This window comes from Pipistrellus kuhlii, unplaced genomic scaffold (assembly GCF_014108245.1).
Source record: "Pipistrellus kuhlii isolate mPipKuh1 unplaced genomic scaffold, mPipKuh1.p scaffold_m20_p_2, whole genome shotgun sequence".
Taxonomy (NCBI): Eukaryota; Metazoa; Chordata; class Mammalia; order Chiroptera; family Vespertilionidae; genus Pipistrellus; species Pipistrellus kuhlii.
Genome location: NW_023425515.1, coordinates 120,206,417 through 120,232,590, shown reverse-complemented (window position 1 = coordinate 120,232,590; position 26,174 = coordinate 120,206,417). Strand labels below are relative to the sequence as shown.

Sequence of the window (26,174 nt, the reverse complement as noted above, 5' to 3'; positions counted from 1 at the left end):
AATATGAAAAGTACACTCGGAAATCTCAGTAAAGTGACAGTGTAGCTTTCTAGCTTTTTCACTCAGCTAGTATTGCACCCAATGCGGTCATCTAGGTTTCCCCACGTCCTAGAGAACCTACAAGCTGACCAACGTCCAAAATGCCCAAGTGGGAGTGGAAAACATGACTGAGAATATAGAAACACGACACCTGAAACCCCTCGAAGAACTACAGAGGGGACAACCACAAGTTAATGCTGAAGCGTTTACAAAATAAAAATAAAAATAAAAAAAGCATACACTATCTAGATACTTATTATAAGGCTGTGAAGAGCTTGATGGCTCAAGCAGAAGTGACCCTGGGTGAAGCTGGGTAGAGTGCTTGGGAGAACGGAAGAACACCCTTCTTTGTACTCCACAAAGCTTCCTCTCAGCGAGCAACTCTCCTTCCCCGGGAACATGCTCCCTTTCTGATCTCAAAATAAACTATTCCCCCAACTCAGGAGGCCCAAGGAGTGCCGATTCCTCCACTGAAATATTTTAGCCAAATCGGTAGCATTTTATGTTTGGAAGCTTGAGGGTAAGGAGAGCTGGGTGGTAGCATTTTATATCTGGAAGCTTGAGGGTAAGGAGGGCTGGGTAAGGGACAGGAAGCCACCCACATTGCGTTCTGTGCTTTCTACTAGCCAGACTGGTTTAAACCTGACAATGCGGTTGTCAACTTTTTAACAGTTAGATGATTGATTTTGAAATGTCTGCCTTCTAGTCATTCTTGAACAAGTTACAAAAACAGAAATGACATTAAAACGATGACTATGTCTTTAAGAAAAAAATTCCTATTAAAAATGTTCACAGCTCTGTGACCATACCAAAAACAAAACAAAACAAGACAAAACAAAACAAAACAAAACAGCCCCCCCGAAGTAACCAGGTAAATTCTTAAAACCAATTCTTACAAAACTGGCTGCAGGTAGGAAACTTACCTTAGGATACATTAAGAGACTTACAACATCACTTCCTAAAAGGTACCCACTTTTTGGCTAGGTTGCCACCTAATGACATCAGAGGTTTTACTTATTCCTTTACTTGATCATTAAAAGAATGGAAGTCCGAGGAATGTGTCCATGTTTGAGCTCTCCTTGGTCCCCACCACGGGAGCTGCAGATGGCATGTTTTGGTGGTGAGGAGTGTTGCATTCTTTTTATTCTTCCTTTTTTTTTTTTAAATGTTACATGGCAGATGGGTCTAGAGTATTTATTTTCTCCACAGTCTATCATCCTCCTAGTTTGTAATAGCGCAGCTCATGGAAATGTGGCCCGTGCGATAAGTGCACAGAAGATCAGATGAGCGTGAGGTTGAGGAGACTGGTGTGAGTTGGAAGGTAGACGTGCTGCACATGTTCTACCCGCGACCTGCAGACAGGACAGGACTGCAAAAGAGAAGCCAACAGGACCTGTTAGGATACTCATGGTGTTCACCTAGCACCCAGCATGTTCCGCTTCCTAAATACACTGCGGTCACAATTGTTTCAACTGGTAGAGATCTTAGCTTTCCAACCAGTTTGGAAGTTTATACTTTACAGGGGATTAAAAACAAATATTTATGAAAAAGGATAAGCTGAAGGAAATCAATGAGGTTTTTCGTCAGAAACGCTAAGCAAGGCACATGAGCCAAGTGATTTCCAAAGATTTCTTGCTGTGCAACGAGGCTGCAGTCCCCACACGGGCAGACTGCCCCCGCCGCTCGCCCTGGCAGTGATTTCTTCCAGAGACTGTGTGCTGGCTGACGCAGGCCAGCGTCCCTGGCTTGATGCCACCAGGCCAGCGAGTGTGGCTCCGCTCCCAGGCCCAGGCTCCTCGGTAAGCACGGCCCTTCCTAGGCGGGAAAGGGAGCCTTAGGCACGTGGGCAGAAAAAGATAAACCCAGGACCACTCCTGGGGAAATAATTTGTCACAGCAGCACCATCTACTCAAGGACACAGGCATTCTGTTGGCTCATGTAGCTCTCAAAACAGCTCTGAAAGGAGCACTTTCTGAAGGACTAGCCATTAGTTAGGACTAGTTTTACATAAAACCAGAGTGAAATTTAGCACAATTATGAGAAACAAAAAAAGTTAAAAGAAATTATCCTAAGAGGAAATGTAAGGTACAAGAAAGGGGGGAAAAAAAAATACTATATATGAGTTGCCTTTATTTTTTGAATTAATACTATAATTAGTTCGACTTGCTAAGAGCCACTCCAAGGGGTCCCTAGAGGCAAATGCAGTAATAAGAAAAAATTAGTTATAAATAATCACAATGTAAACAACCTACCCATGGATAATTGAGAGTTATCTATAACCCAAAGCTCTTAAGTATTCTTTCTCAAATATTGTAAGTAAAGACCAATCCTCTCAGGTGTCAGAAGGGGAAGCCCTGGTCTAGCCCTCTGGAGGCCGGATTCCAGCCCTCAGCTTAGCACCAACGAGACGCAGCACCTTGTGAATCGGAGCTTTGCTTCCAGCACTTGAAAAGAACCCAGGGCTTAGAACAATTCCCCTGTGGAAAATAGTGCCCTAATCCACAATGTTTCAAAAGGGCAATGCCTTCCAAGTCCCTGAACACAAAAATCCTTCCAGGTGCAGACGGGCATTCCTAGTGTGTGTTACCCAGCCATCGCCTGGCAGGGAGCAGGGACTCCCTATGAACCAGAGGGATAAGGGAGGCTGTGGGGAGAGCAGGCCGACGGACCCCTCACCTGGAGCTGGGTTGCGCAGCTCTCGCAGCACACAGTGTGGCCGCAGGGGCAGAAGGCGGAGTTGATCTCCTCCTCGCAGCACAGCATGCACAGCATGGCCTCCTTCAGCTTGCGCAGCTTCTCCTGCAGCACCCGGCTCTGCTGGCAGCTGAGGCCCTCGCAGCTGCTGCAGTTCATGCTGCTCTCCGAGGCCTTCAGGGGCGAGCTGGGGGGGCTGTGCTCGCTCCTGGAGACCAGGTCCACCACGCCGGCGTTGTACAGGGCCCTCCGGGCATGGTCATACACCTCCTTCGATGTTCTCTTAATGTCGAAGACGTACTTCTTGCCGAGATTAATGTTCTCATTCAGGAACAGAGATGCCAAGTGGCCCTTCAGGTCTCGACTGTACTGCATCATGACGGCGCTGGTCACCGTGTCACACCTGCGGGGAGATGGACAGCCACGTCAGCACCGACAAGCCCGCCGCCTGAGATGCAGACCGTCAGGCAGGGCTGGGATGCACAGTTTTTGTGTCAGCAGACATCCAATATGCCTACTTGCATGCTTGAAAGTATATACTTCCAGTTTCGTGAGTGCTAACGATAAAGCAGCCATAAACGTCGAGGACAAGGAATGTCTCCTCCACCTGCGAGGACATGAGTGATGGACAAAGCAGCTTGTGGCAAGAAAAAGGACATTTTTCTCTGAAGTGTTGGTTTTATGTTAAAAATTCCTACCCATTTTCTATCCTGTTCCACAATTTGCATGTCTAATTTAACAACAACAAAAAAAAGCTCAGGGTGCCTGCCAATTAAATTTCTTAGCTCTAATTTTCCAAATATTTGTGTGAAACTCTACTTTAAGTCACCCTCTGTAAATGAGGGTATCAAAATTGTTATTAAAAACCCTTTAGGGTCACAGCTCTGCCAGAAAAGAGAGGACTTAGGTCATCCTGCTGGGAAAGGGCAAAAGGCAGCACCAGGGCGGTGGGGCAGGGTGAGGGGATGGGGGTTATGGGTGTAGGGGAGAAGTGTGCTGTGAGAAGGTCCTGGGAGGAGGCAGGAAGAGGTAACTGGGGAAGGGAGTCTGTAGAGATACACACGCACTTTCTGTGGGAAAAGCGGGATGATGTTGCTAAGGACTCCTCTGCTCAGAAGTGAAGTGTTCTAAAGCAGCTGATTTCTTAAATCTGGAACGTGGTTTACTGACACACCACCATCAGAAACCGAGGAAGCCTCACTGCCACCTCAAACCTGAGAGCTGAGGATGAGCGCTGAGGTTCGCCGAGGTACGTGCCTGTAGAAAGCATGCGTCTCCGTGATTGCTCGGTAGAGCCCGCTGGCAGCCCTGGTGCTGATCATCTTAAACAGGAGCACGATGCTGTTCCCAGACTCCTTGGTGACCGTCAAGTACACATTCTTTCCCGACTGGGTGGCCATCTGCACCACGGGGTACGCTATCCTGGGAGACAGGAAGAGAAAAGTGAGCAAGCCCACAGGAGAGATTTGTCATTGCAGGCACCTTCATAGGATCCTCTCTCTGTGCTCATGCCCCAGCAACAAAATCAGGTGCTCATTCAAGTACTCGATTCCTAGTTAGGAAGGCAACTGTGGGTCAGAGGAGAGAAGAGGTGGAGCAATTTTTTTTTTTTTTTGGGGGGGGGAAGGGGTGTATGTGCATGTGTGTATAGATGAACGTGAGATTTTTATAGCAATGAGCAACTTATTTGGAAAAAAAAAAAAAGAAACATTCAGCCTGTCACATCAATACACTTGAGTTAGTATTTTAAAAAATTATTCGTTATCAAAGCCTGAATAAAATGAATGCTTGTACCAATATGAAACACTTCCGTTCCTAAAGGATGACTGTTCAGTAAATCCCACTCCATTCTCTATTTTTCAGGGTTAGAGCTATGAATGTATACAGATGTGTAGGTCTAAAGAATTCAAGACTTGGGTTACCTGTTAATTGGGGTAAAGTCATCTTTACAAATTGAGATTCCTTCAGGTCCAACCCCAATGAGGAGCTTCTGCCCTTCGCTGTCCCTCACTGAGTGCCATTCGATGCCGTAGTTTTCCATCGCCGACACGATCTGCAAGACCTGGTATTCCGCCGAGGCCTGGCTGGTCCCCTCCAGCTCCTTATGCTTTGCAATGATGCTGCAGGCCACCAAAAAGGCAGAGAGGTACACAGAAAGATTAACTTACGCAGTCTTTAGAGAAAAGTCTATCGTTTTTATTAGGGAACTCTATTGACACTGTCATTTGTGAATCACAGTAACTTAAAGCTGTATGTTCCTGCTGTTTCTTTTATTTAGCAAATTTACTGTAAAATACTTCCAAGACACTAGTCAAGATCTTGGCTATTAGATATTCAGTAGAAAGACTATTGGGGATGTTGGATGAGGGTGAATTGGAAGAATTATGAAAATCTCTAAAAATACATGTAAGAACTTATTTTGTCTACATTTACTTTGTAAATTTCACTGAAACATAGCATTATAAGAGATTGATAAGGTTGTTTGCAACTAAAAAAAGACAGGATTTATTTGATCTGCTGAGGCATACATCTTCTAATCGAGATCCCCACCTATGAGTGCTCTCCCCCTTGGAAATGTCCTTCCCCTGACGGTGGGCTAAAACGGTGACTTGGCCTCTAATAAACAGAATATGGCGGTGATGGGAAGCCACTCACTTTGAAATTAAGTCATAAGAAGTCTGTGCCTTCCATCTGGGTGTTCTCTCTTGCTCTAGCAAGGGTTGCTTGTCCTGCGTGAAGCCAGCTACCACATGATGAAGAGGCCCTGTGAACAGGCCCATGTGGCAAGGAACAAGGCCTGCTGACAAGCCACCTGAGTCAGCCTGGAAGCGGATCCCTCTCTCCTCCACCAGCAGCGCGTAGCAGCAGCCTCATGAGGGATCCTGAGCCTGAGAACCCAGCCATCCAGGACCAGATTCCTGACCCACAGACCTGGGGGATGTTTGTTGTTTTAAGCCACTAAGTTTTGGAGTAACTTGTTCCTGAGGAAGAACTAAGACACCTGTGTTAGGCCTCCTGGTTTAATCCTCGCTGGGATGAACAGGATTCCAGCATATAGGACAGGGTTTTGATTTTAGGAAATTTGTAATCTTTAAAGGTCAGAGATTTTTTTTTTAAACTCCTGTTATATAGCATTTTATATAAGGGCATTTCTTTGTGTGAATTATGTGCTGATTTATAGGTTTATCAAACAAAAGGCTAAGAATCTTTTGAAAATAACTGGTTAAGTTGGACAACTGTCTGGTCTTAACCTCACAAATTATCTATACATACTATAGGTTCATTTTCTCCTGGAAATGCATATACAGTTGCTAGGTCTACACGCACAAACCCCAGCCTTAACTGCAGGTTCACCTGTTCAAGGCTGCGCTGGAGAGCTCCTTGGCACACAGCTCCTCGTAGCTGTACTTGGCGGTGTTCTGGTTGTAGTCTCCAAACTTGGTCTGGGCCAGGAGGGCGCTGAGCTCCACCGCCTGCTCTGGGGAGCATTGGAGATGGCCGGCCAGGAGCGCCTCCTTGATGTGTAAGAAAAAGATATGCCTACGAGGTAATGCAAGAATGAGGTTATGCTGGGAACTTTATGTCAAACTCAACCTGCTTAGCATTTTCACAACATTTCCTTTTAAGTATGGAAAACAGCAATTTAAAAAGCCACCCTTAAAATGCTTACGTTGAAAAACTTTTTCCATCACGAGTATCCAGGTACAGTAAGTCTAAAGACTAAGTTCTCTGAAGAAAAAGTATAACCCAAACAAAGACAAATCTCATACAGTTCGATAATATTTAAGTTACAAAATGTGAAATACTTACACCCATGTTTCTGTATTATAGTTTTTAAAAGAAATTACTGTAATAAGAAAAAACTTTATCTTGCTATGAAATCGGTAGCTTAAGATCCCCGCCTTTATTGAAATGACTTCCACATCTCTACTTTTAGCCCAAACATCTCTCCTAGGAATCGGATTAAAATGCCTATGGATTTCTCCACTGGGATGCTCTCCAGTCTCCCAATTTTAGCTCATTCAAACCAAATGTACCAGCTCCCTTCCCGTCTGCTTTTCTCCCAGTGGAAGCCACAGTCTGATCTGCTATTTTCCCCAATAAACTCACTTTTGACTATTAATCTTATTTCCACCTACTTGCTATTTCTGAAAACTCTTTAAATCCAGCTCCATTCTTCCCACTTTTACCTCCCCTGCCCTACTTGCACCTTTACACCTTCAGAGACTTTACAAATCCTCTGAGCGGATCTCGCTTCTAGACTCTGAGCTGATCCACTTTCCAAGCTGCTTGCTCTGCTCAGAATTCTTCCAGGGGTCCCCTGGTTTACAAAAAAGCACGCTGTCAGCATGGACTGAGGCTTGTCCACTCTCCTGCCCCAACTTCCTACTCATATCTCCTGTCATTCCCTCCAGCCACTCTGCCCTGGGAAAGAGATACTTCTTCTCCCAGGGAAAGAGATGTTCATGCCCATATGGCTGGTCTTGCTGCTCCCTCTGTCTGGAAGGCCATTCTTTCCCCTCATTTAGCTACCCTTTTGTCTATATCACTCAAAAACTATCTAATCCTCTATTATGGCATTTGACATATTCTAACTTCTTAAGTGCCTCCAATATCAGAGAGCTCCACAAGTGTAAGTAAAACTGCATATAGTCTGTAGCTTACATTCATTCCCACCTAAGTTTCATCCCATTTGACCTGCCCTAATTCTATACAATAGTACCTTCTCCATTTACTAAAAGGTCTGCCATACTCAGAAACTCATGGGAAACTTCAGGTATTATTGCCTGCTAATCCACATCGCCAAAGATTCTCAAGAGAGCATACAAATGTCCACAGACAGATGGGCCTAGGTTAGTGGTTGGCAAACTGCGGCTCTCGAGCCACGGATTGCCACTCTGTTGACTAATGAGTTTGCCAACCACTGGGGTGGGGCTTAATCATAAGGAACAACAACAGCCTGTAATTATTGGAATCGAGAGTCTAGGTCAGTGGTAGGCAAACTCATTAGTCAACAGAGCCGCAGTTTGCCGACCACTGGCCTATGTTATAAAATTGGTCTCTGGCAAATGTGTAGGTATAACCTTCCTTTGATGACTTGTTATTGCCTCTCAAACTAAGGAGTTGTGACCATTGGCAAAGCTCTGAATACTGTTCAGAACAGAGTTCAGATCAGCTCCCACCTCTTCTGGATACCCCATTCCTGCCCTCAACACTGCTTTTATTCAGATACTGGCCTGTGTTTGATGTTCCAGGAAGAGGGGCAACATGAGCTACACAAGAAGGTGCAACTAGAAATATAAGGAGGAGCTCTTCTGAGAGTCTTATCAGGTTGGCAAGAGCCATTAATCTCCCGTTAAGAATTGTTTATATTTAATGTTCCATGCCTTCTATAATGACAGAGAAATGTTTAAAATGATCAGATTCTGCCAAATACTACAGTCCCCTCCCCCCACTCCTTATTCAAAGTCCCTATGAAGAAGTCACAGTAAGAATGTGTAACAGCAATGAAAGAAGATAAGTATGGTTTTTATTAACCCAAACATCTGCTAGTCTTTAAAGTATTTCTGACATACTGCTAAACTAAGAGGAGATTCCCTATTGGGGCAGAGGAATTAACCACAGAAATAAGCTGCTTTAGAACAGCTCTCTGAGGACTGAGGCCTCGCAGCCCCATAAATGACAGTGTCACAACGCAATGTCAGCCCCCAGAAGGCTTTTCAGATGACATTCAGTAAACTTCACCTTGGCTCATGCGCCTGTCTCTGTACTCATCAGGGACATGTTCATAAAAATGAGATCTAAATATAAGCTTATATAAAAGAAGGAAAGATGTGCTTGAAAGGTTGTAAGGGTGTCACCACAAGCTAACTCTTTCAACTTAATTACCGCGTACGTGAAAGTGTCTTTTAAGGTGTTTACCAAGTGTCAAGTTAGAGACTCATTTCTGCCTTATTGAAGAGCAAGGATAGCTTGGAAGAGTTTCAAAATCAGCCCAATTTCTTTTTCCAAACTCTGCATGACTACTTCTGAAGAGACTGCTGCCAAGACCAGGGGCAAGCAGCAGGCACAAAACAGTAACAGGTGGTCGGCAGCCCAAGAGTCATGCTGGTCCTCTCCTGGTGTGTGGGTCGGAATTAAAAAAGGGGGCAGGACAAGTGGCCTTTTCTGCACACTCCACATTCCAGGCTGGATGGCGGTCATTACCCTGTAGCAGAACTCTCCTTACTGTTGACATAACTTTACGACAGGGCCCTGCCTGCATTTTTCAGTTTCATGGCTACAAAGCAACCTTTCATTTCAAGTCAACAAATATTTGCTGTGCATTCCCTCTGTGCCAAGCCCTGCGCTGGGGTGACAGGGTGAACAAGTCTGACGGCTCCTCTGCAGATGACACTTGCAGCCTTTCAGTGTGAAAGAACACATTCTGGCTTTTGGTGGCCCCTCTATGCTGTCCAGGAGAAGCACACAACGGAGCAGTGACAGGGAAGGTCACCAGCTGAGCCATCCGCAGACTATTTAATGTGCTCTTTCCAAGGGGGAGATGGCAGAGCACGGAGACATAAGGAACCCAGTGATGGCTCAATAGTTAGGGACAGTTCTATTACTTTATCTCAAACCATTGGGCCTGTAACTGTCTGGCTCATGGATTTCCCCCCTCCGTTTTTCTGTACTGTGTCAAACGTTACCAATAATATCAACAATAAGCAGCTGTGGTCAAAAAAGCCATGTCTGCAGTGAATTATTTTTACCTAAAGGTCAAAAGTGGTTAACATATATAATTTAATTTAGGCTATATTCTAGAATCACAAACAGAATGAAAGCTGTTGGAAAAAACTCTTTTGTTTGTCTTAGCAAAGGCCTATGTCTATGTCCCATAGACATAAACTCAAAGTGTATTTTCTAAACATTCCCTGGTTACATCTTAAAATTCATGATTCTTCAAGTTTTATACCCAGTTACTAAGAAAATGGATATTTTCAATATATGGATCACATTTTGGGGACCAAAGTGAAACATCCTGGATAACTCATATCTGCATCATGGGTACATATGGCTTCCTACTTACTGTAGTATGATGGGAGATTAAAAACTACAGTGAATATAAGGATATACCGAATTTTAATTAAATAAAAGTATCACATATTCTTGATATATTTTTGTTTCAAAGTACTTCAAATTTCCTCTGATCGAAAAATTAATTTATTTCCATAGTTTTAAGGAATTAAGACATTTATCTTTTAAGAATTGTAACCAGAGAATCTTCCTCTAAACACTGGCTTGACTAATAAAAAAATCACCTAAAAATCAAAGTAGAACTTCCGGCAGACCAGTTGGGAGTTGTCTATCTGCTCATCACGGATGGTTACTCTCAATTACTGCCCTCTAGGCATCTTTCCAGTTACATCATTTTAAAGAGCTTTTTGTCACACAAATAAAATTATATCTCTGCACTATTAGACTCAAAATTTAAGTACTAACCTAAAACATCTTTTAAATGGCTAACTAGCTATTTTTAAAAACTCTCTAGTGCCAATAATTGAACTGTATTTTTGCCTCCAAAGACCTGACTGACCCTGGCCACCTGTTATTAATGGCTGGTTTGTTCCTCACCTAGTTAGACCCTCACTGAGATCACCAGTATGTTTGCCTCAGTCCAATGAGTCACTTAACCATCCTCAGCTTATTTTAAGCCAAAGACTGCCAAGTTATACTTTAAAACCATCAAATCAAAACAGAATTTCTGTAAGAGTTTTTTGTTTTGTATCTTAAATTCCAGGGAAACAAAAATCATTTCAAGAAGGGCCATAGGCCTAAACATAAAAGCAATAACCATAATGCTTTCCTAAAAAATGAAACAGAGGAGAGTATCTTCATGACATGCGGTAGGCAAAGGTTTCTCATGACTATCAACAAAAATTTCAAAAGAAAAAAATGGATAAATTAGACTTTACCAAAATGAAAACTTCTACTCATCAAAAGGCATCAATAAGAGAAAATACAGTATTAACAAAACACATATCTGCCAAGCATCTGGTATATGTAAAGAATTTGCAAAGCTCAAAAATAAAGGTGCCCAGCTGGCATGCTCAGTGGTTGAGCATTGACCTATGAACCAGGAGGTCAAAGTTAGATTCCTGGTCAGAGCACATGCCCGGGTTGTGGGCTGGATCCCCAGTCTGGGGCATGCAGGAGGCAGCCGATCAATTATTCTGTCTCATCACTGATGTTCCTATCTTTTCCTTCCTCTCTGAAATCAATAAAAATATATTTACAAAAATAACAAATAAGACAACAACTCAAAAATGGGTAAATGACTTCAACAGATAATTCACAAAAGATGTACAAAAGGCCAAAAAGCACACGAAAAGGTGTTTACTATCAAGAGAAGCATACAAATTAACACTGAAGGCTGGGAGGGATGTGGAGGCACTGTACTCTCATACATTCTCAATGGAAGTGCAGAATGGTACATACAGGGTTTTGGGAAGAGGTTTGGCAGTCAGTTATACAACTAAGCATCTGCATCCTCTATGATACAGTTGTTTTAGTCTTAGGTATTTACTCCAATGAAAACACATGTCTACCCCAAAGACTTGTACTTGAATGTTTATAGCAGCTTTATTCATAAGAACTAGAAAACAAGTCTTCATCAAGAGGAGCATAAACAAACAATAGTACATTCATTCCATGGAATACTATCCAGAAGTAAACAGGAACAAGCCACTGATATATACACTGGCTTGACTCATAAAGAAATCACCTAGCCGAAACCGGTTTGGCTCAATGGATAGAGCGTCGGCTTGGGGACTGGAAGGTCCCGGGTTCGATTCCGGTCAAAGGCATGTACCTTGGTTGCGGGCATATCCCCAGTAGGGGGTGTGCAAGAGGCAGCTGATCGATGACTCTTTCTCATCGATGTTTCTAACTCTCTATCTTTCTCCCTTCCTCTCTGTACAAAATCAATAAAATATATAAAAAAAGAAAAAAGAAAAAGAAATCACCTAAAACTCAAAGTAGAACTTTCTGCAGACCAGTCGGGAGTTGAATATACAATGTGATAGATCACATAAATTTATGATGAACAAAAAGGCAGACACAAAAATGTGTACACTGCATGATTCCACACATGAAGCAGAACAGACATAATTAATCTATGCTAGAAAAAGATACCACCTTGATTGTACGGCTAGGTGGGTGGGAGCGGGTAGGGAGGGTGGGGACTGACTGCAGAAGGGAGTGATGGCAATATTCTAAATCTTGATAAGGGTTTGGACTAAACAGGCACATAAATTTGTCAAAAACCCATTAAATAGTGTAATTAGAATGGATACATTTCATCATAAGTAATTTTATATCAAAAGGAAAAAAAAGAATTGTAGGCAAATATTGAGGTCTAGTTAAAGGAATGTATACTGAAATATTTAGGGGAGGTGTACTTATACCCAATTTATTTTGAAAAGCACCAGAAAGAGTGATAGAAGGTAGAGGGATCAATAAATGGATGAAAAGTCAGTAAGGTAAGTAAACTATCGATAGTAAAATTTAGAGTAGTGGGCGTTCACTGTAAAAATCTTCAACTTATCTGTATGCTTGAAAATTTTCATAATAAAAGACTGAGGGAAAAAAATACTAGGGAAAATCCCTTAGGGTCTAGGTTCAGAATTCAAATGAATAGCTAGCTATACCTAAAATGAACCATCAAACCTACATTTCATGGAAGGCTTGCAATTGAGAAACCTGTCACAGCCAAATAATTATGAAGTCAGGTCTCCATTCAGGCCTAAGGAAATCCTCCTCAAAACCCAAAATGCAAAATGGGAATCACTAATAAATGTGCTCCTCCTTGAGATCCAAGAAGTTAAAAGATATGGATGTGGACAGGTGGTGCTGGTAGTGAAGACATTCCCAAATTCAAAAGGGATTACAACCCACACCAGAAGAATACTATTACTTAGAAGCCTAAAATCTGCATTTCTAAAGAATATAATTGCTCACCATAGATATCTGTCCTTGGCAAACCACAACCCAGGCACTCCTACAATCTCTGTAACCATCTAGATTAGTAGGGAGTGCTGGCAGGCCCAGGAGAAGCCTGGCATCAGGCTGAGTAGGATACAACTAAAGATAAAGACACCTGGTGTCCCTGGAGCTATGCACCTCTAGGCACCCTGAGTCTGACACTAAGTGCCATCTAAACCTTCCAATTTTATTTACAAATTATATGGTCAAGATTAAAATTTCAGTTTGATTATATGAATACTGATTCCTCAGTGGTTTTTGGAGATTTCTTTAAAAAAATATATATATATATATATATTTATATATTATTGATTTTTTTAGAGAGGAAGGAAGAGGAACAGAGTTAGGAGCATTGATGAGAGAGAAACATCGATCAGCTGCCTCCTGCACACCTCCTTCTGGGGATGTGCCCACAACCAAGGTACATGCCCTTAACCGGAATCGAACCCGGAATCGACACTCTATTCTAGGGGTGTCGAACTCAATCAGAGAAGGGGCCAAAATCTAAAATCCAGCCTAAATCGCGGGCCGAATGGTTTACTGAACAGTCATAAACTGTCATTGTGATGGAAACGCAGCGGAGTGCAGTGATGACAGCGTGGTGCGGGCCACATTGCAAGGCCTGGCGGGATGGATTTGGCCCGAGGGCCTTGTGTTTGACACATGTGCTCTATTCCCTGAGCCAAATCGGTTAGGGCTGGAGATTTCATATAAATATACTAGTATATTGCCGAGACCTGTTTGGCTCAGTGGATAGAGCGTTGGCTTGGGGACTGAAGAGTCCCGGGTTTGATTCCGGTCAAGGGCATGCACCTTGGTTGCGAGCATATCCCCAGTAGGGGGTGTGCAAGAGGCAGCTGATCGATGACTCTCTCATCGATGTTTCTAACTATCTCTCTCCCTTCCTCTCTGTACAAAATCAATAAAAATATATTTAAAAATAAATAAATAAATAAATATACTAGTATAAGTATCAGAAATCCATAAAGAGACTGGCTGGAGATGCCCAGATGGGAGATCTGTGGCTAAAATAAACTTATAATAACACAAACATCCTGTATGCTGAGCAAAAAGAAAAACAGAGAAGTTAGAATTCAAATGAATACTTTCTTTGGCAATATCACACATGTCTGTTTTTACTATTTGTATTTTCCTGGAGCCTTTTTATGTTTGGGCATTAAAAAAAAAAAAATTCCACCCAAAGAAAACAATAAACAAATAAATGGCCTCTAGGGTGAGGTGAAGGGGGTGAAGGAAGCAAAAGAATGCTAAACACAGCAAATTCTTAACAGAGAATAATCACTACAAACATGTTTTAATGGTGAGATTTCTTTTAGCCTCAAACTCCTCAGTTTACAGAAGCAAACTGGCAAAACATTTTAATTTCTATAAGAAAAATGTCTATCAGCAGTGTAAGCTAACCTGATTTTTATTTATTTCCGAGTTCTGAATTCACTGACTCAACAAATATTTAGGCACCTGCTAGACTCTGGGGATATAACGAGGATCAGCTTTCGTGGAAGTTAGGTTATTAGAGTGGCTGACGATAAACAAATTGTCACATCAGTACATGCAGCACTATACGCTCACTAAATGCTGTAAAGGAAAGTTACACAATGTCTTGGGAGAGTTTAGCCTCCTGAATGGGCCTGGGAGTGGTTTTCCTGAGGAGGGTGACTGAGCAGAGGCCTGAAGGCAGGTGGATTTAACCAGGGACCAGTCACTCATCACTTGCCCTAACCTCTGGGGTTTTGAAAATGTAGACAAAATCTGGTCTGAATTGCTATGAATACTCACGGGCCTCTGAAAGGCAAAAATTTCCAAGATCGTTATTTCAGATCTACTTCCAGAATACATTAGTTTCACTTTTAGTTTGAATCCACCGCATGGCAAACATCTGCTGAAAATACCTGCTGTCTCCATCTCTGGAATGTGCCAGCTGAGTCTAAACAAGACTCTCTGGTTACTTTCCAGATTCAAGAGCAAACATCATAATCTGTGTAAAGAACCAAATCTAAAATTAGGCCAAATCAGAGACCAATGAACTCCGTGCATCAACCGCAGCAGACACTTGATAGGTTTTTTTTCTGCTCTGAGAGAACTGTATTGGGGGAAATTATATAGAGAAGCAGCAGAAGCAGAAGCAAAACAAAACAAAAACACACAAGCCAACAAATCTATTGCTAGAAGAGGCTTTAGAGATAATCTAGTCCCAGGCTTTCAAGAGATGAGGAGCTGTCTCCGTCTGAGAAGTCTGCACACACTGGGAGTTGGTGACAGAGCTGGACGGAGAAAGCAGGGCTTCTGCCTGGACCCAGTACCCTCCTGTTACAAACAGGCTTTCCTGGCTGTCAAGCTCACAGCAGCCTCCCTAATCCAATGCAAATATATTAACTGGCCCCCAGTCAGGCCAGCTCTATTATGAGCAGACTGCTTTAATTGTCCACTGAGGACAACTCAGCCAGGATATTTCAGTACCACTTAATAAACAGGCCAGACACTTCCAGCACACTAAGTGTACCCTGATGACTTGACTTGGGACAGTAACCAATCACCTCTCATAAGTGGACTGGTAAAACTGAGTTTCCTCACTACATAAACACATCCATTTCATTTTTTGGGCCATTTTATACGAATATTTTATAATGACTAATTAAACAATGATACATTTATCAACCAGCTTTCTCTTGCTAACATAACATTAGGAGAAATAAGTGTTTTTGTTCTCTAGTATGACACACATAAAAACAATGCTAACTGTAACTAAACTGGACCCTGTACAACTTCTGGTCCTAATTAAAAGGTACTAATGCTAATTACAAATCACTTTTGTTATTAAGGGAGAATGCTATGTAAACTATAGGTGGCATTTTCTTAATATTTTGTGTTTCAGACAACCCCACAAAAACAACTAAAATGCACCAATGTTCTTTTTAAAAATTTAAAAAGGAGCCTGAAACCTGGGCATGTGCCCTGACTGGGAATCCAACAATAACATCCTGGTTCCTAGGTGGAGGGTCAATCACACTAGCAGACTAAATTTTGTTTTTTTTTTTAATTGACTTTTAGAGAGAAAGGAAGGGAGAGGGAAAGAGGGAAACATCAATGTAAGAATGAAATGTCGATTGGGCATTGAGCCCACAAGCTGGGTATGTATTCCAACCTAGAATTGAACTGGCAATGCTTCAGTGTACAAGACAATGCCCAACCGAGTCAGAGCCACTAACAGTTTAAAAGTAAGTCAAAAGCCTAGATCACACCAATCCCATACAATAAAGAGCTAACATGCAAATGGTCATCACACCCTCATGCTGTCACGTCCTAATGGCTCAGATACTCAGCACTGGGGAGAGAGGAATGGGAACCAGCAAGGCTGCGGCCTGGGAGAGGGACAAACTGCCCACCCTGCTGTCCGGCTTGCAGTCCTGGGCACCAGTGGCTGCACCTGCGGTCCAGCCTGTGAAGGGACAAGCTGCCTACCCCTCAGTCCTGGGCGCCAGAGGCTGTGCCTGCAGCCTGGCCCAGGAGAGGGATAAGCCGCCCACCCTGAGGCCTCGGGCACCAGTGGTTGTGCCTGTAGCCCAGGAGAGGGACAAGCTGCACAGTCCCAGCACCAGCACCTGTGGCCAGGGTGAAGCCACCCTCCCACAGTCCCCTGTGGCTATGGCTAGCCAGGGCAAAGCCAGCCTGGGTCCTGGGTGCCTGCGGCCGGCCAGAAGGAGGGAAGCCAGGTCCCAGGTGCCTGTGACTGGCCAGAGGAGGGAATCCTGGGTCCTGGGTATGGGCGAGGCAGAGGCATTTAGGGGCGGTCAGGCCAGCAGGGAAGCAGTTAGGGACAATCAGGCTGGTAGGGGAGCAGTAAGGGGAGATCAGGCAGGCAGGCAGGGGAGTGGTTAGGAGCCAGAGGTCCCAGATTGCGAGAGGCAGTTGGACATCCCCTGAGGTGTCCCAGATTGGAGAGGGTGCAGGCCCGGCTAAGGGTACCTCCCTGCACAAATTCCATCTCTCTCTCTCTCTCTCTCTCTCTCTCTCTCTCTCTCTCTCTCCCCCATCTATTTGCACTTTTATATATATAAAAGTCTAATATGCAAATTGTCCCCTCAGGAGTTTGACTGGGAGACCAGAAGTTCGATTACTTGCTCTGACCTATGCTGACCTCCAGGTGGTGGTGTGGAATGAAGGCAGGCTCCGGCTGGCAGCCAGAAGGCCCCCTTAGGGGACCCTACCTGTGCACCAGGACTTTAGTTTTTCAGTAAAATTCCAAAAGGATCTAAAATCAATTAAAATGATATAGTCTAACTAGATAGGTACATTCTTTAGATATTAGGCATGAATCTCAAGAATCAAAGTCAATTGAGTCAATAAAGTAGGAAATTTGATTCCAAGTCTAATTCACAAACTGTCTCTATTTCTTACATGAATAAAATAATTTGATAGTAGCTATTAATTCAAATATTAGAAATCACAGGTAAAGACCATTTTATAGTAAAACTTAAAGTTGTAAGCATTCATTATACAAATGTATAATGTAATACAACTACAGTCATTGATTAAATGATGCATTTATTCCTCCAAGCTCCTGAAGATTTAAAAAAATATATCTGTGTCATCAAAATAGATTTGTATCTGGAGGCCCTGAAATGATTACAAAATCATGATAAAAGTACACAATGAAAATAGCAAAATATATTTTTTTACTTGATAGCACATTCAAGTGAAATGTAAAAGTTTTCACAACCCAGCTTTTAAGTAAACACACACAAAAAACCATTCTGATTCACATAGCCAGCTAAAACATCCTTAAACATGCAATCACTTGAATATTTTGCAAGACATTTTTAGGAGCACTAAGAATTCCAATATTCCAGTTACTTCAGAAACAAAATCAAACATTTATCTCACTCTTTAAAGCTCCCCAGAAAGGCAAAACAGAGATTTCAAATACAAATAGTATTTCAAAATGTTTCTATCAGTCCTTGGGTAAACAAACAAAAGTATGATATGCTAAAAACTCTTATGGTATATTGCTTATTCATCATTACTCAAAGTTTTCTCACTCACATTTTTCATGTGCATGGCAAATTTCCAAGCCAAAAGGTAATGAAAAAACATTAGAACTTAGACCAAAGTTTGCCATATTTAGAATTAGTTGTTTTTCTTTTCCCTTTTTCCTTTTTTGTCATGCCACTATAAGATTTAGGTCTCTTGTATATCAGCAATAACATGAAACACTGGTTCCCAGTTTGGCTAATCCTTCAGAAAAGTATTAGTCAGCCCAGAGGAGAAAACATTTTCAGACTGAGAGGAAACCACATGTCCAGTTGTCTACCACTACTGATGGTTTTCTGGAAGTAAACAAGCTAAACTCAACAATCACGTGTAACATATCTGTGGGTCAAAGTTGGATTAGACTGGCCTTAAAAGAGCTGCCTTACTAAGTTTTCAAGAAACTTTAAAATTTCTGCATGAAGTGGGACAGAGCTCTTTACTATATATTGTAATCTGACACTAGGCTGAAGAAGTTGACCAAGTTTAAGTAATCCAAGGGGAACTGTTTCCTGCTTTCAGTTAGAATGTTTACAATGACCTATAGTAACCTCCGAGGCAGAGGTTACCCAGGGGTATTAGATGCTACTGTCTGGAAGTCAATTGGGTTCTCTTTTTCTCTCTCCCTCCCTCTCTCTCATCACTAACCTCAAGTATTTATAAGAATCCATCCCATGCCGAAGCCGGTTTGGCTCAGTGATAGAGCGTCGGTCTGCGGACTGAAAGGTCCCAGGTTCAATTCCGGTCAGGGGCATGTACCTTGGTTGCGGGCACATCCCCGGTGGGGGGTATGCAAGAGGCAGCTGGTCGATGTTTCTCTCCCGTCGACGTTTCTAGCTCTCTATCTCTCTCCCTTTCTCTCTGTTAAAAATCAATAAAATATATTAAAAAAAGAAAAGAAAAAGAATTCATCCCTGCTCTTGCATTGTGTATAAAGGCAAGAGAAACCACAAGCAGAGTTGGAAAATGTACCCCAGGCCAACTATACAGCTCCCTCTTCACCTCAATAAAAGGGCTGTGCCACAGAAAACTTGTAAGTTATCACCCCATCCACCCTCTATCAAACAAACGTGCCTGTGAATGAACATCTCTGGGAAGGCACAATGACCTTTTCTAGGAGAACCAAAGGTTTATTTGACATTGGTTTCTTTGGCATCACTTTACCGAGTCTGCTCCTGTAAGATGAGATGAGGCTCCACGAAGAACTTGACTCTCAGTTTAAGCCGGTAAGGGGCCAGCCCATCCATCTGCTGGGAGATCCGGTTTCTCAGATTTAGCCATAAACTTTCACCTTTGCTACCCGTAAACTGCAGTCCAAAATAATCCACTTCTATGATTCCCAACCGCCTGCACACCTAAAACAAAAATGAATGCAGCATGGATGAGCACATGGTCCGTGTAAGCCAAAGCAAACCTAAGGCCTCCATGTGAGTCTAAGGTTCCTGCCTACTTTTTGCCGAGTTCAACAGCTTTACAATTTCTGTTGTAAACTGGAAGAACGAAGTTCTATAGCTCCAGTTAAGCTAAACCACTAGGGGAAGTAGGCAGGCCTGTCCTTCCTTTAATAGCTATGATAGCCAATGGCAGTAAAGAAAAACGAGTCCTCAAAGGTAGTCTTTCCGAAAAGCTGAGGATTACCATGTTCCTTATTCCAATCATCAGAATTCCCTTCACCAGCACAACTGACACAGCTGATTTGGCAGCTTAGTATCTGGGCACTTTTAACCATCTGGGCTCAAAAAAAAAAAAAAAAAATGAGGAAACACGCCACAAGTGTCACTAAGCTTTACAAGAGGTTCCTCAAACATCTCAGGTTTAGGAGGTTTCAGGGTACAGCGTTTCGCTTGGGACCAAATCTGCTCTCTGCCATGCCAGTCTCCCCTGTTTGGAACCATTCCTCACTCTGAAGGAAGCGCCGCGTGCTTACAGAGGACTGTGGAGCCCGTGGCCAAAGACTATGGTCCTCGAATCCCCAGCAAATCCCGAGATGCAGGTGAATGGTCCATATGAGAAGCAGCAGGGCACAAGCGCCCGGCTTGTGTGCCAGGCAATCCGGGACCCGAGACCTCATCTGGAGATGCAGGTGTCATTGCCAGGCCCCGCGGGGGACCGAACAAGTGGCATCGTGCACACACCTGCGGCAGGTGTGCTGGCCCGCCTTCTTCCGGGAAAGTGCAGAACTGGAGGACTGGGAGGGCTGGATGGCCAGTCACCGCATGCGTCCTCGGGGGGTGGGGGGAGGCACCATGCGCCCCCGGCGCGCAAGGATCGAGGCCGTACGCCCCACGCCGCGGGGTGGAGGGGCAGGAGCCGGGCGCCCGGGGTGCTCCGTCCGGCGCTGCGCTTCCCCAACCCCCGCCGCCGCCCCCGCAGCTCCGTCCGGCCCCTGGCAAGCGGTGCGCCCCAGCTCCCGGCGCCGCCACGAGGCCCGTCCACCTCGGAGGACCAGCCAGGTCCCCTGGTGGCCCTTCATCCTCACCTGGTTGAGGCAGTCCTCGCCGTTTGCTTTCGCTTCCACCTCCACCTCCATCAGCACCGCGTCCGGCCTCGTCACATAGCACAGCATGGCTGGGGCCGCCGCTGCCTCCGCGGCCGCCTCCTCTTTGGTGTGCGCCGGGCTGCCGCCTGGCCACCGATCAGACCCAGGTGCGGGCTCGGCGAGGCTGGTGCCCTCGGGAGGCTGCCGCCCTGCAGACCGCCGCCGCCTGCACCCTGCGGCCGCCGCGCCCTCCCGCCAGCTGGCCGCCCGGGTCTCCGCGGCGGCGCCGCACTCCAGCAGCCCGACTGCCTGCGCCGCGACCAGGGCTCCTCTGATATAGCGGCCCCGCCCCCTCCGGCTGGGGGGCCCCGCCAATCACGACGGCTACGCCCCGCCTCCGCCCCGCCTCCGCCGTCCCTCCAGCCAATAGCGGCGCCCGCTCAGCCGCTGCCTCACCTCCCCCGGGCCGGCTGAGTCCCCGAGCCGCCCCGGAGGGAGCTGGCAGCTTGCGGGCGCTGAGTGCGGCGGGAGGAGGGAGGCTCCCGAGCACACCCGCCGCCTCTGCCCGCTGGGCGACGCTGCACCAAGCGAGCCAGCGGCCGCCCTGGGCTCCGAGGCGGAGGACGCCTTTCTGTTGGGCTTGGATTTACAGCGATTGCACGCCTCCAAGCTGCTGCGGTTCTTCAGAAACCTTGGGTCTCTCCCCAAAAACGCATTTCGAGAGGTGAAAAGGAGCAACCCCAAGGCCTAAGGAAAACTATTCCCCTCGCTGTCCCCCCCTCACCCCCTCCCCCGGGATTTGCCACAGTGTGTTGCTGAAGATGGCATGTTCCTCATTTCAGACTGCCGTTGCAAAAGCAATCTGTGTATAAAAGTTTTTGCAACTGACCAATGAGCCACGGAGCTTGATCCAGGGCTTCTGCATGGATTCTCGCCAGCGTCTTCTCTTTACCTATTGTGCTGAATCAGAACACCTTGTAGGGCATTAAAGCCCTCTCTCAGGTTGCCCGTTCTAGCTCACGTCTTATCTCCATTCATTAAACATTCATTAAGCACCAGCTATGCTGCCTGGCCCTTCTCTCCTGCACCCAAATATTAGTTATCCTCGTCTTAAAGCTAAGGGACTCAACTCCGCACCTAGCAGGTGGTATAACCTCAGCAGAAGCTATTACCAATTAAAGGTCTACAACTCTTCATTCATTTACTGTTTGTTCCTCTCTGCCAACACAATGCTTAGCCTGGCCTGTTGGTTTCTTTAAAGGAAAGGAGAGCAGATGTGGACCCTTTGAAAACTTAATTCATTTCTCTGAAGCTCAGTGTCTTTAACAGTAAAATAGAGACCATGATATCTGCTCTGCTTTCCTCCCCAGCCCCCAGAATTGTGTTTATTTCTGAAGTAGGGAGGATCCTGTCCTGTTGAGGGACATGTGCTCTCTCACCTATGTCTGATAGATACACCTCACAATAGTGTGCTGCTGAGTGGCCCCTTCTGTATCAACTGTTGTTCTCCATTTCAATTTCAGCTTACCGACCTGGGAAATTTATCTGGGAGATAATATTTGGGTGACTGTTATCTAATCTATGCTTAATCACTAGAAAATTTAGAACAGGGAGAAGAGGTAATGCAAGGTGCAATGGTTAATATTTTTGTTTATTGAGAGACTAAGCTGGTTAAACCAAAGCCAGCTAATTAAAAGCTGGCTAACTTAAGCAAAAAGGAATTTAGGGCACAAGTTTGGGGAGCTCACAGAATCAATGGGGATAAGACGGGAAAATGAATAGGAAGGAAGACTTATTGATTGGCCAAGAACAAAAACAAATAAACAAAAAATAAAACAATAAAAAACCAAAGCCAACTACTTGTTCTGTGAAGAAACTACTGTAAAAAATAAATTATATTTTTTGATTTGGCAGGCATATCTTAAATCCAAACCAGATTATGCTCCTGGTATAGGATGGCTGGTCCAGATTTTAGTTGTTTTTTTGAAATTAAGAAATATCAGATAAGACTAAGGAGAAAGATTTCTTAAATCAAAAGAAAGCAAAACTAAAAAAAGAAAAGAAAAAGGAAAATGGCTTTTTGGAGGGGAGAGGAATCCTGATAACATAGGGGGAAAGAATACTCCCACCAGCATATATGGGAAATAGGGGTCATTGTTAGTTAAGGAATGAAAAAGCTAAGTTCACTGCTGACTGGGTGGGAAAGCAGACTTGCTCAAAGACTTGATTGGGAACTAGGAAGGCCACAGTAGAATTACTTCCTAGAGGATCCCCTCATCTGGTAATGCTGCTAGATGTCTGGAGCCAGTTTCAAGCCCCAGCTGGGTCAAACTCCAAAATAAGAGAATCTGAACTCAGACTGGAGAGTGGCGGTGGGGTTAGGGGATGGAGAGGGGGTATTTGCATTGCATCCAGTGACTGAGGCAGTTCTGAATTAGCCAGAGGGACCTGGAGGGTATTAAGCTAAGTGAAATAAAGCAGTCAGAGAATGACAAGTATTACATGATCTCACTCATATGTGGGGTTTAAAGAACAAAATTAATTGGTGAACAAAATAGATCCAGAGACAGAAACATGGAACAGACTGATGAATCCCAGAGGGAAGGTGGGGGTGGGTGGTAGGCGGGAAGAGATTAACCAAACAACTTGTATGCATATACTAGTATACAAAACCCATGGACACAGATAATAGTGCGGTGTAGGATGGGGGTAGTGGGAGGAAGTTGGCTAGAAGGGTCTATGAGGGAAAATGGGGAACTGTGTATTACTTTCAGCAATAAAGATAAAATTTTACAATTAACCAACAAAGTACAAAGGTCAGCTCATGAAGGTAAATTTTTAAAAACAGAAATCATAACTAAGTGGTAGAGTTGGCTGAGCCAGTTCTGTGCTGGCTGACCAAACACCCCCAAGCACCACAGTTGTTCTCTATGTCTCGAATGCTAGGGCTGGATGATATTTGTAGACTGTGATGCGATGGTTGTCTGGCTTAGAATTTTTTCTCCTGCTTGAGCCCCAGGTCTGATCTGGCCGGCTGGATACCTACCCTTGCTCATTCCTCTCTCAACACTGCACACACTACAGCAGAAACCCTGTGCTGGGTCCAAGGAAAGTGTTCATTTATAAGAGAATGGAGGGAAGAACACTTAATGACTGTCTGAAAAACTCTCTGTCTGCTTTCACACAGTTTACAAGATAATTATTCGCATAAGCAATGTTTCATTTTGCACTAATGTGTTAGAATGCATCCAGTGAGCTGAAATCTCTCATTTGAAATACTGGACTTGTGAAATTCAGAAGTAGTTTCATTTGACCCTGGCCTACCATCAAAGAAGAGTGTTTCATTTTCAAAACTGGCTGTTTGAAGAGTGAAAGAAGGAATGGAGCAAGAATAGGCAAACTTCAGAACATTCCAAACAGCATTGTCTTCATTAGCAAACAGTTTGAATGATTTTTATTTTTCTGTGAGAATAGTTCATGGCAGGCTACTTGGAAAAAAACTGAAAAATACAAGGGAGAATTATACCTGTAATTTCATCAGGTATTTCTAGTTCATATTGATGTTTTACTTTTGTACTTTGCATGTAGTGCTCTAAGTTTTGATTGCAACATAAACAAATACAGCACATGAACTTCTGGAGACATATCAAGACAGCAAGAGTGTTATGAATACTAGCAAAGAGTGTTATGAATACTAGGAAAATTATAAACAGAAAGAATGATCACCACAAAAAAAATCCAACTTGTACTATTTCTCAGCTGTCTTCTTCTTCTTTTTTTTTTTTTAATTCTGAAATACCACTTCCCTCTGTTTTTCTTCTCACTACCTGTATGTCTTGAAATGTCAGATTTTGCGATATGCTTACTTCTTTGGCACATGTTATTTAGTTAAGAGATGTTCAGAGCTGGGAAATCATTTCCAACTTGGCACATTTTGTTTAACAACAAAACAATTTTGTTTAACACTTTAATACCTGTCTTTTGCTTATAGAGATGATCATTAATTAGGCCTGTGTTGCGACAGGTGCTTCTCAAGTCTGGTGATATGCAGGTGCTGATCCACTCACAATAGGGTTTGCTATCATTCTCATCTTGAATGAGGTTGGGTGGATGCTGGGGATGCAATTGGGAGCCATGTAACAGAAGATAGACTCAATCTGCCAAGCTCAGACTCACAAACCTGTCCTAACTGGTAGGTGTCCTAACCCACTGATCTGTGATGACACCTATTTCTTCCCCTAACACCGTGTCAGAGCATGCCTTCTGTAAGGAAAGGTGGGGCCACATACATTGTGAGAATGGGTGTGTGACACAAAACATGGTGGTGGAGGTGGGAAGGGGGTTTTGAACAATTTTCAAATCAGTGGAACATTATGGAATACCAACTTTTCAGGGAGAAATTGAACAACCTTTAGAAAGGCTGTAGCAATACCAAAAAGACATGAAATCAGCTACATATGTAGGGAAAACCACAAGCTTTAAATAAACAAGATAGAACAAGATAAAACCATGAGTGCTTTGGAATGAGATAACTTCTCACTAGACTTGACTTACATAATTTCTGCTTGGCTCATTTATTGTTGCTGACATTTGTAGAGTTTGTATCACTTGATGTGAAAATCTTACCCCTCCTACAGTTATTCCATATTTTGTCCTTGCTGTGTGCTTTGAGATTATGATTCTGTGAAAATGACTTGACAACAAAAGTTGACTTTCTTCCTGGCAATCTCTCTGGCTCTCAGTACCCTGTGCTCTGTCATTTGCTCTTTCCTTCTTCTTCTCTCACCTGTTTCAGAATTCTTGGAAGAAGTTCATTAGGAATCCATCTGTCCCCAGTGTGAGAGAGGTAGCCTTGTCTCTCCCTTCTTTCCCTGATAGGTATGGACTGAGACCCTCTCCCTATGTTTCTGTCCATGTCCAAAAGGTCCAGATATTTCAGCTCCTAGAGTCCAGGAAGACAGCAGTGATTTGGTAGGGGCTGTGGGGATTTCCCAGATGGACACAAGCAGGATATCATGCTCTTCTTTGGGCCCAGACTTCTAGGAGAAAAGAAGTCTGAGCATGTGGTCCTCGGTGGTTGGTATGAATCTGGTGTCCACCAAGAGTTAGGCCCACATGGGCACTGGAAAGCAGGGAGCAAATCAGGTCTTGCACTGACATACTTAGTGTTTGTGTAGTTGCCCATGGTTATTGCTTAATCACTTGCAAACACTTGCCCAGACCTGTCTTAGATTTCTACAGAGTTTGGTGGGAATGGCTTCAGGGCCTCACTTGGGTATGAGTTTTAAAGTGAATAGCCCAGGGAGAAACTAAGATGGCGGCATAGATAAACACCTGAACTTGCCACCCCACAGAACAATTTCAAAACTACAACTAAAAAAACAAAATGGACATCATCCAAAACCACAGGAAGGCTGGCTAAGTGGAAATTCTACAACTAGAAGGGAAGAGAAAAGCACACTGAGACTCAGAGGAACTGTGAAAGTAAAGTGCAGAGGTACGGAGATGTGCGTGGGCGAAAAGGGCTGGCAACTGAGTACATGGCTGGCTTTTTCAAGCTGGAGGGAGACACAAACTTCTGACTGCTCTAAACTCCAGCTCCAGGCAAGACTCTGGAGATCCAGACCAAGACCTATACAGAGAGAAACTGGACTGTCTAGCAGTGGGTGGAACTCAAGGGCGACTTTGTCTCAAAGGTGCTTGCAATGATTACTAAGGGACACTGAGACCTGGGGGCCTCTTAGGGCAGGGCTGACAGGAAGCTATTGCTGTTTGCTCTATCCTGAGACTCAGCCCCATCCAAGCTGTGCACAAAGGCTTTTGCATATGAATGGCCTTGTCCTTTGAAATCTAAACTTAACTATCAAATGTAGCAGAGTCAGAAAGACCAAGA

General features: G+C 44.0%; 1 protein-coding gene and 1 long non-coding RNA gene across 2 annotated transcripts; both read right to left on the bottom strand.

Moving 5' to 3' along the window:
• Positions 1-728: 728 nt before the first annotated feature.
• LOC118724601 (myosin regulatory light chain interacting protein) lies at positions 729-20,602 on the bottom strand. The gene is made up of 7 exons (XM_036448070.2): positions 20,282-20,602; positions 18,967-19,157; positions 6,088-6,273; positions 4,656-4,853; positions 3,991-4,155; positions 2,716-3,136; positions 729-1,408 (listed from the first exon to the last, which is right to left on the bottom strand). Exons 1-7 carry the CDS (start codon positions 20,366-20,368, stop codon positions 1,319-1,321), a joined length of 1,338 nt encoding a protein of 445 aa, XP_036303963.1. The 5' UTR covers positions 20,369-20,602; the 3' UTR covers positions 729-1,318.
• On the bottom strand, positions 8,193-11,525 carry LOC123652679. Its single transcript, XR_006742135.1, has 2 exons — positions 11,059-11,525; positions 8,193-10,224 (listed from the first exon to the last, which is right to left on the bottom strand). It is a non-coding gene; the product is annotated as an uncharacterized LOC123652679 (long non-coding RNA).
• Positions 20,603-26,174: the final 5,572 nt, after the last annotated feature.